This window comes from Podarcis vaucheri (assembly GCF_965113315.1).
Source record: "Podarcis vaucheri genome assembly, chromosome: 5".
Lineage (NCBI taxonomy): Eukaryota > Metazoa > Chordata > Lepidosauria > Squamata > Lacertidae > Podarcis > Podarcis vaucheri.
The window spans coordinates 102,197,332-102,215,090 of record NC_138763.1 but is presented as its reverse complement, the minus strand read 5'-3'; the positions used below and the strand labels follow the sequence as shown (position 1 = coordinate 102,215,090).

Below are 17,759 nucleotides of genomic sequence, written 5' to 3'. Positions count from 1 at the left end.
GTCATTGGCTCTTCAAGTCCAGTACAGTCTGTTTTGACTGCCAGTATCTCTCTGTGGCCTCAGGCAAAGTTCTTTCTAAGCTCTGCTTCTGGAAATCCCTTTAATGACAAAGTGTTGAGCCCATCATGCGCTCTGCCCTCAACCCTAGGAGCAGCTGCTGGGTCTTTGGGATATTTTGTTTGGTGAAATGGCTGAGTTCCACTCCATCAGGCTACTTTTTAAAGTTCTTCCTCTCTGTAACGTGTGAATTAGCCAACAGTGTGTCATCAAGTCACCACATAGTGCCAAGAAACAGAACTTCAGCTGGGAGCTGGAGAACTGTGATGCATAGGATGCAGCAAACTAGTTTCCTTTTGTTCCAAGCGACAGGACTATAACCTATGAGTCTCAGTTGTAAGGAAGCTGATTTTGCAAAAATATGAAGAAGCATTTCAATAATAAGAGCTATTAGGCATTGGTGCAGTCCGATTGAGAATGCAGTCTCCTTTATGTTCTATCACTTTATGCTGTTTGTTGTTGTTGTTTAATTTGATTTTACAAAACTTTTGGATGTCCTTGAAGGTCAAAAACTGGCATATGAATTTTAAAGCAAATGAATAAATCTATGCAACATTTTGTTTTGTACTAGACCTAAACTTATTTTATTACTTTGAGAACACAAAATGCATTGGCTTGCATTCATCCCAATTGAAATCAATGGGAGTTAATTAGACATAACTAACTCTTCATATCGATTTCACTGGGGCCTAAGTGTGACTAATAGTTTGATTCTCAGTGCCTGGAACCACCAGAGGCCAGCAGAGAAAATGTGATTTTCCTGAAAAATTGAAAAGCTGCCCATCCGTCCTGGGGGCGGGAGCCCTGACTCTGCTCCCTCTAGCCCTCACTGGCAGACATTCTTCAGGGAACTGCACAAAGATGCTCAGCAGCCTTTGTAATGTGCAAGCCCTCCCTACTCACTCACTCACTTGTGATGGGGAAGAAACGCCTGCTGTCTTGAACTGAACCGGAGCAAACCATAGTTTTAGTTTTCCGTTGCAACTTACCGGTAGCTATTTTGTGTCAATGCTGGAAGGTTTAAAAATTAATCATGTGTTCAGAACGCTGCAATCTGTCCACATCTTGAATACTGGAGAGAGAGAGAGAGCTTGCTTTTTCGTTGCAATTTCACTCGAGGCAAATGTTTGTTATTGCCAGTGCTTTTTTTGTTGTTGTTAAAAAAAAAGGTGTGTAGGGGTGCTCTCATTTTCCTACTCATATTGCAATCCTGCCACTCAATGAGGCCAGACTTAGATTCACAAAATGTTTAGGGGTATGCATACCCCTGCGTCACCCCAAAAAAAAAACACTGGTTATTTCTTTTGAAATGGTTTCTATTCAGATACGGCCTGGGTAGGGACCCCTTTTCAGTCCAAGGGCTGCATTTACTTATGGGGAACCTTCCACTTGCCTTGTGCCCATGGTGGGCAAGCCAGAGACCAAAGTGGCCGGGGCAATAAATATGACTCTCACCGTTCGGATAGTAAGGCTGTATTCCAGCCACACGGAAGCCAGAGGTTTCCACATACACACACATCTCACCATCTCACCTGAAGGAGCGTCTCCACCTCCATCGTTCTACCCGGACACTGAGGTCCAGCTCCAAGGGCCTTCTGGCGGTTCCCTCATTGTGAGAAGCCAAGTTACAGGGAACCAGGCAGAGGGCCTTCTCAGTAGTGGCACCCGCCCTGTGGAACGCCCTCCCATCAGATGTCAAAATGATAAACAACTACCTGACTTTTTGAAGACATCTGAAGGCAGCCCTGTTTCGGGAAGCTTTTAATGTTTGATGTATCACAGTATTTTAATATTCTTTTGGAAGCCGCCCAGAGTGGCTGGGGAAACCCAGCCAGATGGGCGGGGTATAAATAATAAATTATTATTATTATTATTATTATTATTATTATTATTATCCAAGCAAGCAAGAGGCATTATTACCCCGGTTCAAGGATACATTCGTGCCAGGCAGAAGCACCGAAGCTGGGTGTGCGCTTGGGCTCTCTGCCCAACACGTGGCAATAAATGTAGTAAATGTATTCAATGCCCTTCAATGGATGGTGTCCAAAAGTATTGTGGTGGTGGGTGTTCCAGCGTAAAGAATTCAATAGGAACCAGCAAACAAACAGAACAGTATGTCTAGACTGAATCAACTGTTTCGAAGGTGAATCTTTGTCAGCTGATGATGACATTAAATATGTTACATACAATGAATGACAACAAAAATAATACTGAGCAAGCTGCATGTAAATAATGAATAAATAATAAATGAGGAATACATACCAAATAATTATTGTTGTCATTCATTGTAGAAACAGTAGATTCAATCCGGACATCCTGCCTGCGACGTGGTGTTCCCTCCCAGCAATTCATTACGCTGACTAGCTGACTACTTCTTGGTTATGGACTGATATATATTTTGAAGTTGATGACTTGTAAAGTTTGGATGACATTCTAACCACGAACAATATTATATTTACTAAATTTATTAGCCACGTGTTGCAGCTGTATTGGAGCAGATTATTCTGTATTGGAACACGGGTTTGTTTTTGTCCCCTTAATACAGGACAGAGAGGTGACTTTTGCCCTTGGCCAGCCCAGGTTTTGCTCTGGCCTTGCTCATCGCTGCCCCAACCTCCAAAAGGTTGCCCACGAGGGACTGCAGTCCTTAGACACAAAAGCCCCCCCCCCCTGCTCCATACCAAGTCAAGGCAAAATAGGCTCTCAATTATTCCCATCTTGGTAGTTGAGAGTGCAGGGTGGCAGCGGCAGGGAGGGAGGGGGTTATTTTCAAACCTTTGTCTCAAGCGTAATGTTTTCTTATTAGTCTTTAAGAGAACATTTGTATAAGTAGAAATGCATGCTGTTCCATTGTTAACCATCATTTTTCTGTTTTTGTTCTTATTTGCCTTCTGAAGCATTAAACGGGGATCCTATGTTAGGATCAGGTGAGTGTATCCCACACAGTTGAAATAGTTGTAATCACAACTGTGGTGGGACAACACCCCACCCCCAAAACCTGGCTTGCCCCATGTTTCCTCTCCCAGCTCTTCCCTTTTCCCTCTAAAAATCTCTCGCAGTTCAAAGGATTGACATTGCCTTCATGTGACCCCCTTGTTCTCCCCTCCTAGTAGTGCTGCAGTCCTAACCCCAATTACCAGGAACTAAGCCCCATTGAATTCATTAGGACTCCATTCTGAGAAGACACTGTTTAAATTGTGCTGTTAGACATGGCAAGTTTCAGTAACCTTTATAAAATAAAATAAAATCAGGCACAGAGTTTCTGTTCACCCCATTGATGCCATTGCTCAGGTTCTCGTTGACTTTAGTAGAGTAAAAATGTCTCACAGAAGCAAGAGTTTTCTTTTTTCCCTGAACATGTCGCAAGGCATGATCGAGCCATGGTTAAGCACTTTTTACTTATAATTATTTCAGTGGCAGATATTTAAACACATGGTTCATTTTCCCATTGAAACCAACACGACTGCAAAGTGCTGGGCTGGATTTTGACCCTAGTTAAGGACAATAGTGGCATTTCCTGCATTGCTCCTGAACCAAAGGACCAGGGAAGAGGAAAGCAGCCGTGAGCTCCTCTCCAGAGTCTTATAGGCTCATGCAGTCTTGCTAAGCTAAAGTCTGGTATAGTGTGTTGGGCGACAAATTATTTCAAGAGGAGATGCTACTTCTAAGTTGAAAAATCAGTACTTCTGTATTATACTTGTCAGCTTATACAGTGGTACCGCAAGTTACAAACGCCTCAGGTTACAAACTCCACTAACCTGGAAGCATTACCTTGAGTTGAGAACTTTGCCCCAGGATGAGAACGGAAATCGTGTGCCGGTGGCGCAGCAGCAGCAAGAGGCCCCATTAATGAAAGCACGCTTCTAGTTAAGAACAGTTTCAGGTTAAGTATGGACCTCCCGAACAAATTAAGTTCATAACTAGAGGTGCCACTGTAGTCTGATTTGGGGAAGAACTGAATTTATACTTAACTAGTGGCAGGCACTGATTGCAAAATATTCTGGGGAATCTGAACCATGCCATGTCACAAACCTATGACCAACTTATTGTATAAACAAATCATTCTCCATGCTCAACCATTTCAAAGGTCAGTGCTTTTAGTTTTTTCAGTCTTACTACTTTACATAGTCTCTGATTATGGATCTGCTCTGGTTAGTCTCAACAGCAATAAAACCTTCTCTGTGCAAATATTAAAAACAGCTCATTCATCACTGACTACAGTTTTCAGGGCATGGCACCGCAGCAGTTCTTTCCATACTCGGATTAAAAGAACATACAGATTTCCTCGAAATCATTGCTGGAATTGTAAAAGCATGCTAAATCTCCATGAGTACCGTAATGGGGGTTTTACAGTAATGGGATTTTATTTTCCTTTGAGCTGCCGGCTTCCTTGCCATGGCACAAAAGGGTTTTGAGATCCCCCTTAAGAGACTGTTCTTAAAAGATGCCTGCAGTGTAGGGGGCCCTGCAGTGCTGGGGTGACACGGAAAGCCCCAGACGATGTGAGAGGTTTGCCTCTTCCCCACAGCAGATTCAATCCATGAGAAAATGGGTGTTGGCAGACCAGGCTGTGTGTACCACATGACCTACTCTTCACCTCCCAAGACGCCAACTGCCCTCAGATGCAACGAAGGGTGCTGTCTGGTGCTGAAGTAAGAGTCAACTGCTGGTCCAGTCAGCTTTTGTGCATGGAATAGGAGGGGGCGCCCCAGGCATCAATGTCTCTTGGGCCAGTCCAGGTTATTCCAAAAGTATGGCAAGCAGCAGCTCCCATGCTGTCAGCAGAATGTGAGAGCTTAAATTTCCATTTCAAGAGCAGGTGGCCGTGCTATTTCCCACCACCACCAGGCTGGCACATCCACAGAAAATGAGTCAAAGGGGAACTTTTCCATCCCTTTCTCAGAGTGTGTGCCCCCTATGGAACTTTAGCAATGGGTAGAGCAATCCAAACCTCCAGTCCACTGGAGTGGGTGGCGTTGGATGGAGCAGAGGAGGTCCTCCACCCAGCACTGCCAGTCTCCACCAGACTCTGCCATCAGGGTAGCTCCACCATCAGGGAAGCCCAATGATGAGGAGCACCCCGTGTACCCACCAAAAGGGCAGGTGGGTGGAAGTTACCATTGGTGTCGTCCCCACCAGCTGTAGCCAGAGGATGCCCTCCAAAGAGGGCAGGTGACAGCACTGGGCCTGATCTGGGCCTCTGCTGCACCAGTTGGGGGGCTGGTGGTGGCGTAGGATCATTTCTTTCCTGCCTCCACCTTCCACGCTGGCCAGCATGGGTGTGGTGTTGGCTGTGCCACTCCATCAATTCCCATCACTGCTGGTCAGGGTTAGGATTGCACCCTATGTCCTGGACTACACATTGCCCTGTGTGTGAGCATCAGTCACTCATACACATACACACCCCATAATGTGGGACTTACCAGATTGATCAGGCCAACAGCACATTAATCAGGCCCTCCATCTCATTGGTAGCTCATGTCAGGTGAATAGGGCAATTTGTTACATGATGACTTTGCTTAGCTGATGCCCCTGATGAATGTAACCAGTTGCCCAAATGTCAGATTAGGTCAGAAACTGTTGGAATCATTCTAGTAAAATAATTTCCTACACGCATGCTGTTGTGACTTAATTTGCACAGCCTCGTTTCTTTCTTGTGTCAGGCCATATCCTTGAAAGTCTAACAGCATTTTCACACATGAAAGCACCTCTGTGCCTCTCTTGTCCTATTTATTTTAATATCTGATTACTGTAAATGTGGAAGGCAGGCATTTGTAACGTGAATGATTCTCTGATGATGTGGATTCTATTCACATTACAACTCAATTGAAGCAAGAGGCACTTTAAGTCTCAGTTATGGAAACACCTGGTTAGTCTTCCATTCCATCCTCTGTAAATATGAAATAGTTGCTTTAAAAGCATTGACAAGCTTCTCTTACTTTTCCTCTCCTAAAGCAATATATGGAAAAGCAAAGGTGTTTGAAATTGTTGAAGCTTTTTGGTTGTGGCAGCCCACTTTAGTTATTTGTTTGCAGAAAAGATGTCTATGTATAGTCAAAATATTATTACAGCCAGAGGAGTCTGGGATCTGTCATACATTCTTGGCTGCTCTCTGGCAGACTGAGTTTTATGGAAGAAGAGGAAAGGCTAATTAAGTTCAGCAACCATAACTTTGACTTTGATGCCGCACCATGATTCTAGCAGTAAGTAAATTCACTCACTAATTACATAATTTCTTTCTCTTTAGTCTGGAAACCATCTGAGTGTTGTGTGATCTGAATCAAGATTCTGTTAGATATGCATCCACAATATTCACAAAACGCCGTCACACTTGGCACCAGTGTGGGATCCATGGCTGAATAAAAGGCAGCTCTTTTGCTCTGCTCCATGGTGGTTTCCTGGGTCATCGGCAAGATCATGAGCTCAACAAATATTACCAGCTGTTGAAATCTAAGGGGAGATTATTTATTGAAGAGAATTAAGCCAGAAATGTACCCATTTGGGAGTCTCTAATTGGCTAGCATTTTAACTGAAAAGTCTACAGGCACCTCCAACAGGTGTTTCATTGTGGATGTTCACTGCCACATTTTCTTAACACAATAATAGAGCATTGGTGGTAGATTTATTTTGTTATACTTTTCTGTGATGAATCCCCAACGCTACTATGTTATTGCAGTCCTGAGTGGCTATGGTAGAACAAAAGAGGACAAAAATTAAACCAGAACATTTGTGGTATAAAAGTTGTGCAGTTTCAGCAGGAAGTTATGAGACTGAAAATGAAGCAGTGTGACTACTAGAGAGGTGCAATAAATCGCCATACCATTGAATACCAGTATTGAAATAACACCATGAACAAAAGGAGGTGGAGACTTAACAGCTTCCCTGGGGGTAGCTCAGAATACTTTACAGGTACTTTGCAGGTAATTTGCAGGCACTGGTGTCTCCAGCTTGCTCTCTCCTTTCTCCCTCCTAACCAATAAGAAATGATGATAAGCCCTCACACAAACCAGGAAACTCTTTCAGCTTCATCATCATCTAATTATGCAGATCCTAACAATCCAGGAGGGACCCCCCCATGGCTAGACAATCAAGATCCAATGCAAAGTGAAGAAGTAAAGAACTGGAAAGCTCTTCCAAGCTCTTCTTTCTTTCCTCACCCCCTGGTGAAAAAAAGAGTTTTTTTTTTAATTTTCTGGTGGTGTTTATGTTGTTGGTTCCCCCTAAATAGCTTTCCTCCATTTCAGAAAGGTTTATTAAAAAACTATTTAAAGGAGACTAACTTTTTGTTTGCTTGCCCTCTCTCCTTCCCTTTGATAAAAAGGGAGAGTTTGATGAGCTGAGGGCTGGGGGGGGCCTTCTGTGGGGGGGGGATATGGAGGAGAGAGGACTTAGCTGGCTGCCTTATGGCTGAAAAATAGGGACGCGGGGGGCGCTGTGGGCTAAAGCCTCAGCGCCTAGGGCTTGCCGATCGAAAGGTCGGCGGTTCGAATCCCCGCGGCGGGGTGCGCTCCCGCTGCTCGGTCCCAGCGCCTGCCAACCTAGCAGTTCGAAAGCACCCCCGGGGGCAAGTAGATAAATAGGTACCGCTTACCAGCGGGAAGGTAAACGGCGTTCCGTGTGCGGCTCTGGCTCGCCAGAGCAGCGTTGTCACGCTGGCCACGTGACCCGGAAGTGTCTCCGGACAGCGCTGGCCCCCGGCCAATAAATGTGAGATGGGCGCACAAACCCCAGAGTCTGTCAAGACTGGCCCGTTTGGGCAGGGGTACCTTTACCTTTACCTTTTACCTTATGGCTGAAATGGGAGGTTGGGTACTATGTGAGAATGATGGGGAGGATGTTCTTTGGTAAGCAGTGCAAGCAAATGCGTATCTACTCACAAGCAAGCCCTACTGAATTCAATGAGGCTTGCTCCCAGGAAAGTAGAAGTAAGTTTAGTTGAACACAGTGGGGCTTGTGCATGCACAGATTCCATTTAGACCTCTTGAGTGGGGAAGCAGATGCAACTTGACTAGTAAATCACTTAAACTACAGTGGTGCCCTGCAAGACGGAAAACCCGCTAGACGAAAGGGTTTTCCGTTTTGGAGGTGCTTCACAAGACGAATTTCCCCATGGGCTTGCTTCGCAAGATGAAAATGTCTTGCGAGTTCCTGCGGGGTTTTTTTCCTTTCCCCCCCTTTTTCCCAAGCCGCTAAGCTGCTTATCAGCTGATCCTAAGCCGCTAAGCCGCTTAACAGCTGATCCGCTAAGCCTCTTATCAGCTGATCCGCTAAGCTGCTAAGCCGCTTATCAGCTGATCCGCTAAGCCTGCTAATCCGCTAAGCCGCTAATGGGCTTGCTTCGCAAGACGAAAAAAACGCAAGACGAAGAGACTCGCGGAACGGATTCTTTTCGTCTTGCGAGGCACCACTGTACTCTTAAATTAGTTTAAAATATATTAAATGTATTATATGGAAGTTTATTTAATATTTTTATTAAATCTACTACTTCCTTACATTTTAAGACCCTCCAGTGCCATGGGGAGGCCCGGCAAGGCCCTCTGCCGCCATAGATATCGTGATACTTAGCTGTTGATATATTGTGATGCTGAAAATCAGATATCGGCCAGCCCTAGTGACTACCCCTTTAACTTTTGCAATTGCAAAAATATTGAAACCAGGATCACGTGAGACTGCCCTGGAGAGCATAATGAGCACAAAATCATTATGAATGTGCCATAAAAAGGATGCCTGGAGGGATCCTGAGTACAACTTTCTATTTACAGGGCCTTATTTGCTGCTCTGCTTTCCCCAGGAGCTTTCAGGATAAAGCAAATGCTGACAGAGCAAATGAGGTATTGCAAATGGGGGCTAGAGGCTGCTAAATGCCCAGCATACGTGTGTCCTGGCAGATTCCCCTTGATGAGTTCTGCTTTCGGTAAGATGGAGAAGGAGGAGGAAGCTGGCCAGTTCACAAAGTCTGCTATTTCAAGAAATCTTTCGCACATTTTACTTTTTGTTAGGGAGGAGCTGGGGAGGCAAACAATCTGGCCCCACACCGATAAAAATAGAGAGAATTCTGTAATACCCATATGCTCATTTTACCCACATTGCACATAAATAAATTTGAAAGGTTCTTTTTGTTTTGTTACTTTGTGTTCGTTTGCTCCATGGAGAAGAACAGCAGCAGTTCCTTCTGCTAAGATGGCATAAAAAAGTGTTGAGTTAGATAAGATAAACATTAAAAGATTATCAAATGACACCTTACTCCTTTCAACCTGTTGTTCCCAGAATACCCATAAATTGGGCTACAGTCTATGTCTCTCTTCATGTGCATATGGGGTGGGGGATTCATGATATGAATATCATCAGTTCTTTTGATCATTTGTGCCCCTGTGAATTGTTTCCTCTTCTTTTTCTTTAAAAATGCTATCAATGTTCATTTGGTTTTGGTTTAAGCCAGGCATGGCCAAACTTGGCCCTCCAGCTGCTTTGGGACTACAATTCCCATCATCCCTGACCACTGGACCAGTTAGCTGGGGATGATGGGAGTTGTAGTCCCAAAACAGCAGGAGGGCCGAGTTCGCCTATGCCTGGTTTAAGTTCTTTGTCATCAATATTCACAAGAGCCACCATGCATGTGATCAGAGTATGACCCATGCAGTAAGAACTTCATTGTAGCCATAAGAGGCACAAACGCAACTTCTTGCATGCCAGAATGAGCCCACCCAACACCTCAGGCAGAAATACAATCTCTTTGAATATCAGCTGAGACAAAATGTTTTTCAGTGGAGTCTGTGGATGTGCAAAGGCTCAGGTGAATCCAAATTAAGGATGGGCAGGCAGAAGGCTGCTCACTCAAAAACTGAATGGGACCCCTCACTGAGTAGCCCAATCAAACACTGAAACCTCTCAAGGCAGAAGGCAGAAGTTCCAGAGAATACTTGGAGTGCCCAGTCCTTCCTCCCCCAGGGGAAAAAGCTTTCCTTGGGTGTCTGGCAGGGCAGCAGCACACGGTTCCTCTTCTTAAGCTACCATTTCATTCACCACCTGGGACCGTGGGGGTTCAACTACACCCCCAGCAGGAAAATGCCAGTGTCATTTTCCACCAGGGATTTATGGAAGTTTATGACTCTTGATCCCAGTTGTTGTTGTTGTTGTTGTTTTTATAAAATTTTTATTAGTTTTTCACAATTTTTATAACACAAACATTACACAATAAAAACAAACAAACACATAAACAAACACGTATAATTTCAAATTCTTCTTTCTTGAGCCTTACTTCACCGACTTCCCCATACCTCCCCTTTCTGCATCCCAATTTCCAAATTTGTTTCAGCAAATCCTACCCCTTGATTTTATCAAATTTTCCCTTATTCTTTTCCTTTACTTAATCTTTTACAGCTATAATCCCCCTTTTTTCTAAAACCTCAGCATTTTAGCATTCATTAATTTTACAATATTTCTTGAGATAAATTTTAAATTTCTTCCAATCTTCATCCGCCGTCTCTTTCCCCTGGTCACGGATTCTGCCAGTCATTTCAGCCAGTCCCATATAATCTATCACTCTTGATATCACTCTGCGACTCTTGATCCCAGTTGGGAGAAGACATTGCAGTATTGATGCAGTAGCAGCATTTTATTCAGTTTGGGGTGAAGAAATGGGCGGGGGGGAGTCCAACTGGGACCCACCACCAGCTCACCCTTCCTGGCCTCTAAGAAACTTTTACCACTTGGAGAGAAGGGCAGACTGAGGAGAGGGACTTAAGGAGAATCTGGCAGGCAGACTTCCTGAGTTGGCCATGTCACCTGCCTCAGTTCCTCTCACAGAAGGCAGCCTAATCCGAGTCTTGCCTGGCAGGGTCCACTGCTGAAGTGGGAGAGAAGATGTTTTGCATGCAAAAGATCTCGAGTCCAATCTCTGGCATTTTCAGTTTAACAGGATCTCAGGTAACAGGTCTGGAAACAGCATATATTTCAAGCTGGAGGCTTCAGTGAGCTGCCGGCCAGCAAACTTGAAAGTACAGAGCTTAGACGTCCTGAAGATTTGACTTAAAAGGAGACAGCATTGTAGGTTTTGCAAGGTGATACATAGGAAGAAAGCAATACTGTCTCCATTAAATACATAAGCAATATATAGCCAGTCAAAATATCCTGAAAGGGGGTGTATATGGTGCTCTAGAGCTCCAAGCCAGTAGCCCCTTTGCCTGGATACATGATTATTATTACTTCTTTTTTTTATCGCTGTCATCAGTCCTGATCTCAGCTTGTGTCAATCATACATAATTCTGGCAACTTGGATTTGGGTGTTCACAACAGAGACTGAAGAGCACATCAGAGCTTTATAGTTTTGCAGGAATCCTATTATTAACCTGAGGCTAATCACTTCTCTGATTATGATTACAAATTGGTTCCCATCTTCTGAGGTGACAGTTTAATTTATTTTTACTCTCAGTCTGCTGTGTTCATTTGCATTGGTGACATTACCCCAAAGCACTCTGGATGGCTTAATTAAAAATGATTTTTGTGAAAGACAGAAAGGCATATGGATCAGATTTCCAGGTTATATTGAAGGAGATGGGAATAGAAACCTGTTTTGCAATCACTGTCTAATAGAAAGTGTCAGAAAAATCGGTGCAAAAATACATCACTGCTTGCTTATTCTGCTTTCGTTCTCATTCAAAAGCACTATGGGCATATACAGAAGCAACTATGAAATGGAAAGACCTACAGATGATTCTACATTAATCTATCTGTATCTATGTATCTATGTGTATCTGAAGAAGTGTGCATGCACACGAAAGCTCATACCAAGAACTAACTTAGTTGGTCTTTAAGGTGCTACTGGAAGGAATTTTTTTTATTTTGACTATGACAGACCAACACGGCTACCTATCTTCTACTACATTAATCTAGTGAGGCTACTGAATGGAATGTTGATCTTGAACCTATGAAAGATCTATTTTCAAATCTCAACTCAATCCAGAGTTGTTTGATGATAACTTTGGACAAACCATTGTTTTGGCTCCCAGGTCCCCATCTGTGAAATGGGAATAATAATTCACATGCTTGATAATATAATTGTGCGGCCCTTTAGGATACCAAAAGCACTAGAAAGTGGGCAATAATCCAATGCACTTTCAACATAAAGAGTTCTCCTGGTTTCCACAGACCATATTGCAGCCACAGGCACATCACCTTCCTGTACTTTAGGGTTCCTTTCTTGCAGTGATACCACCAGCAAAAGAAAGTGCCTCTCCGCAAAGGCATCCCAACCTCCCCCTTGCATTCGGTCCAACTGATAGGGACTATCAATCCTATACCACTTTCCCCGAAGTAAGCCACACTGAACTCAGCTGACTTACTTGAGTAGTGACATGGATAGGATTGCACTGTTAGCTAAGTGATACCAATTGGGGGGGGGGGTCATTCTTCTCAGGAGAGGCCTACCTGGCTCCATTGCTGGAGGATGGAGCAAAAGAGGAGATTTTGTTTCACAAAGGACTCATTTATGAAGGCAGCTTGTTAAGAACATTGCTTTCAAGATGAGTCTGTGCTGCCACCGTTGTTTTATTTATTTTTACAGGCAATTCCCCATTTATTCAGGGGATACGTTCTGAGGCACTGCACATTTAAGTGAAATTGTGTATATTGGGAACACCATTGAAAAAGCTGGCAAACACTCTGTAAGCCTCTGGAAACCCTTGGAAAGCCCTTTTAAAAAAAACCAAAATTCACCAAACTCCACCAGAATCGCTCCCTCCAAACTCTCCACAGGCCTCAAAGGCTCAGTAGGCTCCTGGGATTGTTTTTGAACTATTTTTGCTGTTTTCATGCTTTTTAGGGCCATTTTTGCTCCTTTTCATGCCACTTCTGGATTTGTGGCGATGCACACATGCATTGAACATGCATAAATGAGGAGTTGCCTGTATTTTGTTTTTACTTCTTTGACCATGATTTGTGTTCTAATTGATGTTTTATATAGTATTGTACACTGTTTTGTTTTTAACTGTAAGCCATCTTGTGTACCTGATAGAAAACTGGGCTAGAAATTTGGGGCATGAATTAAAAAAGTGATGCTTGTGATCAGCTGTGTGGCATTTCTTGCACAAGGAACTGGATCTAATGGTGTATTTAGAGGGACTCTCATCCCCCCCCCCACCTCCACCACCCCAACCAACAGCCCCTTGCATGGGAGCATTGCAGGTTCAAGCCCCACATTGGGCAGAAAGATTCATAGAATCATAGAATCATAGAGTTGGAAGAGACCACAAGGGCCATCGAGTCCAACCCCCTGCCAAGCAGGAAACACCATCAGAGCACTCCTGACATATGGTTGTCAAGCCTCTGCTCAAAGACCTCCAAAGTAGGAGACTCCACCACACTCCTTGGCAGCAAATTCCACTGTCAAACAGCTCTGACTGTCAGGAAGTTCTTCCTAATGTTTAGGTGGAATCTTCTTTCTTGTAGTTTGGATCCATTGCTCCATTGTGTCCGCTTCTCTGGAGCAGCAGAAAACAACCTTTCTCCCTCCTCTATGTGACATCTTTTTATATATTTGAACATGGCTATCATATCACCCCTTAACCTCCTCTTCTCCAGGCTAAACATGCCCAGCTCCCTTAGCCGTTCCTCATAAGGCATCGTTTCCAGGCCTTTGACCATTTTGGTTGCCCTCCTCTGGACATGTTCCAGTTTGTCAGTTTGTCAAGGAACTGGATCTAATGGTGTATTTAGCGGGACTCTCACACACACCCCATCTCCACCACCCCAATCAACAGCCCTTGCATGGGAGCATTGCGGGTTCAAGCCCCACATTGGGCAGCAAGATTCCTTTCCATCCTTACAAAAACATCTGATCAGAAAGATCCACTCTGAGCATAACCATCTGAAAACAAAGACTGGGGCTTATATAAATTATGGCCTCTATTTAGGGTTCTGTGGAAGCAGAAGTTCTTTGTCAAGAGAACCTGAATACTGTAGCTTGTAATATATTTCACAAATGAAACACAGTTGTATGACTCTTCTTTTGAATAATTGACGCTGGAAATGTTGCTATTTTAAGTATTTCTTTCTGAATTTGCTAAGTCTTTGGGAAGTGATAAGTCTTTGGAAAGCCCTCCTTGCCAACCACCATCCCTTTCCAAGTCTCTAGCTGTCGAGCATACGTTTTCAGTCGTATCTTTACCACAAGGCCTTGAAACTTGCAATTTTTTCTCATTGAAAGCTGACGCGTTCTGAAAACTAAATTCTGTATTTTCTCTGTCCTCTTCTGGAATGATGGCACCCAAGCACACAGCCCTGTCAGTAGACAAGAATGATCTGTCTGTTATTTTCCCCATGCAAGTGTAATTATCCAGTCAATTGCAGCCCTAAATTCAATTGCTCAAACGATGGCAGTTGCATGTTAGCCAATTACAGGTTCTCTTTTCCCATTTATAAAAGCACATGTACTCAGACTATGAACTTTAGAATCATAGAGTTGGAAAAGACCACAAGGGCCATCGAGTCCAACCCCCTGCCAAGCAGGAAAACTTTATTTGGAAGGAAGTCGCCCTCTCAGGTAAGCAGCAGACACACTGGCCTTGGGAGGGCAGTTGCCACCCAACCACCCCCACCCCCTCACTGTGTGGGCAGGGCCCAGAAAAGTGCCTTTGCCACTGCAGCTAGAAATTATCATTTAAATAAAATGTTTCAGGTTACTTTATACACTTAAAACTTTTCAACTATTTTTAAAGACTTTCTAGCTGCTGTGGCAAAACAACAACAGCACAGATCCCGAGGGTGCCTCACCCAGAATGCTTCACTCTTAGGAAGCCGTCCCTCCCCCCCCCCCTCAGAGCAAGGCATTGGGATGGAGTGAGCATTTTGGAGAGCCCCACAAGAGCCGCTGGGTTTGATGGGCCAGCAAGGCAGGCAAGCTGCCCCACCACCAAGCTGTCATCCCAATTTGCCCAACGCAGTAGTTTTCAAACTTTTTCCTCTGGGCCACATTTGCAGAATAGAAATTTGCTCATGCCAAACCAAATATTTTATTGCTAAGAAATACATTGGAAAACACAACTTGGATTGTCTTCGGTATCATTTGATGCTCTTGCTCTCATTTTGAAAAGATATCTATCCATATTTTGTAAATAAATAAAATTATTTTGATGGTATACTACACTGAATAGCCAACAGCACTATTAGAAGTGTGAGCCGGGCGTCCAGCAAGCTTGGCGGGAAGAAAGACTGAGAGAGTGGGAAAGAATTGCAGGAGGAGCAAAAGGGAGTGGGGAGCAAAGGAAGGATGGATGGCCCAACGGAGGGGGAGTGGAGAGGCAGTGCACAGCAGACCCAACCCTGATGGTCATGGAGGAACTCATTGGTGGCATGTGAAAGGCAATGAGAAGCAAACTTTTTCACATGGTCTCTCCCAGCTTCAGAGGCACCGATACAGTTCCTTGCCAAGGGCGCAAAAGCGCATACGTACACCTCTGTTCTCCTTCATTTCATTTAAACTAAAAGCAGCTGCACAGGGAAGGAATGGTGAAATTCTTTCCCTCTGTATCATTTTCGTACTGAAAACACTCAATGCAGCTGTTTTTTCCCTCCTAAAGCTGCTATTAGTGGGGTGGGGGGACTGGAGGGAGGCAATTTTCAGCAGAAAAACAGCATAGGGGAAAGGGTTAAACCCTCCTATCTGCCCCAGTCAAAATCCACAGGGTGTGGGTGGAAGATTCTGTTTATGAGAGCGAGCAAGACAGAGACAGAAGCACAGAGAGGCAGAGAGCAATGGAAAGAAAGGGAATCCAATTCATGGAATTCAAAGACACATTTTATCCCCAGGTGTAATTTGACCTGTGTCTCTCCACCTCCCTCACATTTTCTGATGCACCTGAACATCTGATGTTCTGCTACAAAAAATCTGGCAACCGTTTAAAAGCAGTTGCCTTGTGTTTTGTTTGGTTGTTTTAATTTGATAGCAAATCTGGAAATCAGCCCAGCAATCTTCTAAAGCAGGCTGCAACAACAGAATTTCAAAAGGGGAACATTAGTCATTCTGTACTTTGCTCTCAAAAGGCTCTTCAAAGATGACTAGATTGGTTAATTTCAGTTTCACGTTGCATTTGAAAAGGTGAAGCAGAAGCTGATGGTCGCTCAATTTAAATTTGTAAATGCAAGTGAAACAGACAGGGAGCCTCCTCATCTTGTGAAGACTCTGCTTCTGAAGAGTGTGGTTGCGCTGCTCACCTCAGCCAGCCTGCCCCATCATCCCTAACCTTTGGCTATGCTGGCAGGTGTGTGAGTTCCCCTTAAAATTTAGAAAAGACCTGAACACTGATGGCTTTATATATGCATTTGAAAATATTGTTTTCATTTCTTCCCCTTCATTTGTGCTGAAAGTTGGATTCTAAAGGCAGAAACCTGTCTGCCCCCCCCCCGATTATTTTACAAAGCATCATGTACATTGATGATGCTGTAAATATCATTGATGATTGCTCCTCTCCAGCTTCAGCTTTTTCCTACCTTCAGCCTTATTCACATGGGTGGTTATCAGTCACAGCCAACAAAAGTTGGTTGTTGTTGTTGTTGTTTAGTCGTTAAGTCGTGTCCGACTCTTCGTGACCCCATGGACCAGAGCACGCCAGGCACTTCTGTCCTCCACTGCCTCCCGCAGTTTGATCAAACTCATGCTAGTAGCTTCAAGAACACCATCCAACCATCTCATTCTCTGTCGTCCCCTTCTCCTTGTGCCCTCCATCTTTCCCAACATCAGGGTCTTTTCCAGGGAGTCCTCTCTTCTCATGAGGTGGCCAAAGTATTGGAGCCTCAGCTTCACGATCTGTCCTTCCAGTGAGCACTCAGGGCTGATTTCCTTCAGAATGGATAGGTTTGATCTTCTTGCAGTCCATGGGACTCTCAAGAGTCTCCTCCAGCACCATAATTCAAAAGCATCAATTCTTCGGCGATCAGCCTTCTTTATGGTCCAGCTCTCACTTCCATACATCACTACTGGGAAAACCATGGCTTTTACTATACGGACCTTTGTTGGCAAGGTGATGTCTCTGCTTTTTAAGATGTTGTCTAGGTTTGCCATCGCCTTTCTCCCAAGGAGCAGGCGTCTTTTAATTTCGTGACTGCTGTCACCATCTGCACTGATCATGGAGCCCAAGAAAGTAAAATCTCTCACTGCCTCCATTTCTTCCCCATCTATTTGCCAGGAGGTGATGGGCCCAGTGGCCATGATCTTCGTTTTTTTGATGTTGAGCTTCAGACCATATTTTGCGCTCTCCTCTTTCACCCTCATTAAAAGGTTCTTTAATTCCTCTTCACTTTCTGCCATCAAGGTTGTGTCATCTGCATATCTGAGGTTGTTGATATTTCTTCCGGCAATCTTAATTCCGGCTTGGGATTCATCCAGCCCAGCCTTTCGCATGATGAATTCTGCATATAAGTTAAATAAGCAGGGAGACAATATACAGCCTTGCCGTACTCCTTTCCCAATTTGGAACCAATCAGTTGTTCCATATCCAGTTCTAACTGTAGCTTCTTGTCCCACATAGAGATTTCGCAGGAGACAGATGAGGTGATCAGGCACTCCCATTTCTTTAAGAACTTGCCATAGTTTGCTGTGGTCAACACAGTCAAAGGCTTTTGCATAGTCAATGAAGCAGAAGTAGATGTCTTTCTGGAACTCTCTGGCTTTCTCCATAATCCAGCGCATGTTTGCAATTTGGTCTCTG

At 44.1% G+C, this 17,759-nt stretch overlaps 1 protein-coding gene across 11 annotated transcripts in view; it reads left to right on the top strand.

The window, feature by feature from the left end:
- SHISAL1 (shisa like 1) overlaps positions 1–17,759 on the top strand; it is a gene marked incomplete at its 3' end in the record, with an annotated part of 176,696 nt that overhangs the window by 151,154 nt on the left and 7,783 nt on the right. For 9 of the 11 annotated variants that reach the window (XM_082223338.1, XM_082223340.1, XM_082223339.1 and 6 more), the window contains 2 exons: positions 2,955–2,984; positions 6,305–6,461. The exons of 1 other annotated variant lie outside the window; for it this stretch is intronic. In XM_082223338.1, coding sequence (XP_082079464.1) covers positions 2,955–2,984; positions 6,305–6,320 — 46 coding nt within the window. Of the gene's footprint in view, positions 1–2,954; positions 2,985–6,304; positions 6,462–17,759 lie in introns of those variants that run through there. One more of the 11 variants, XM_082223330.1, reaches the window with a different exon arrangement.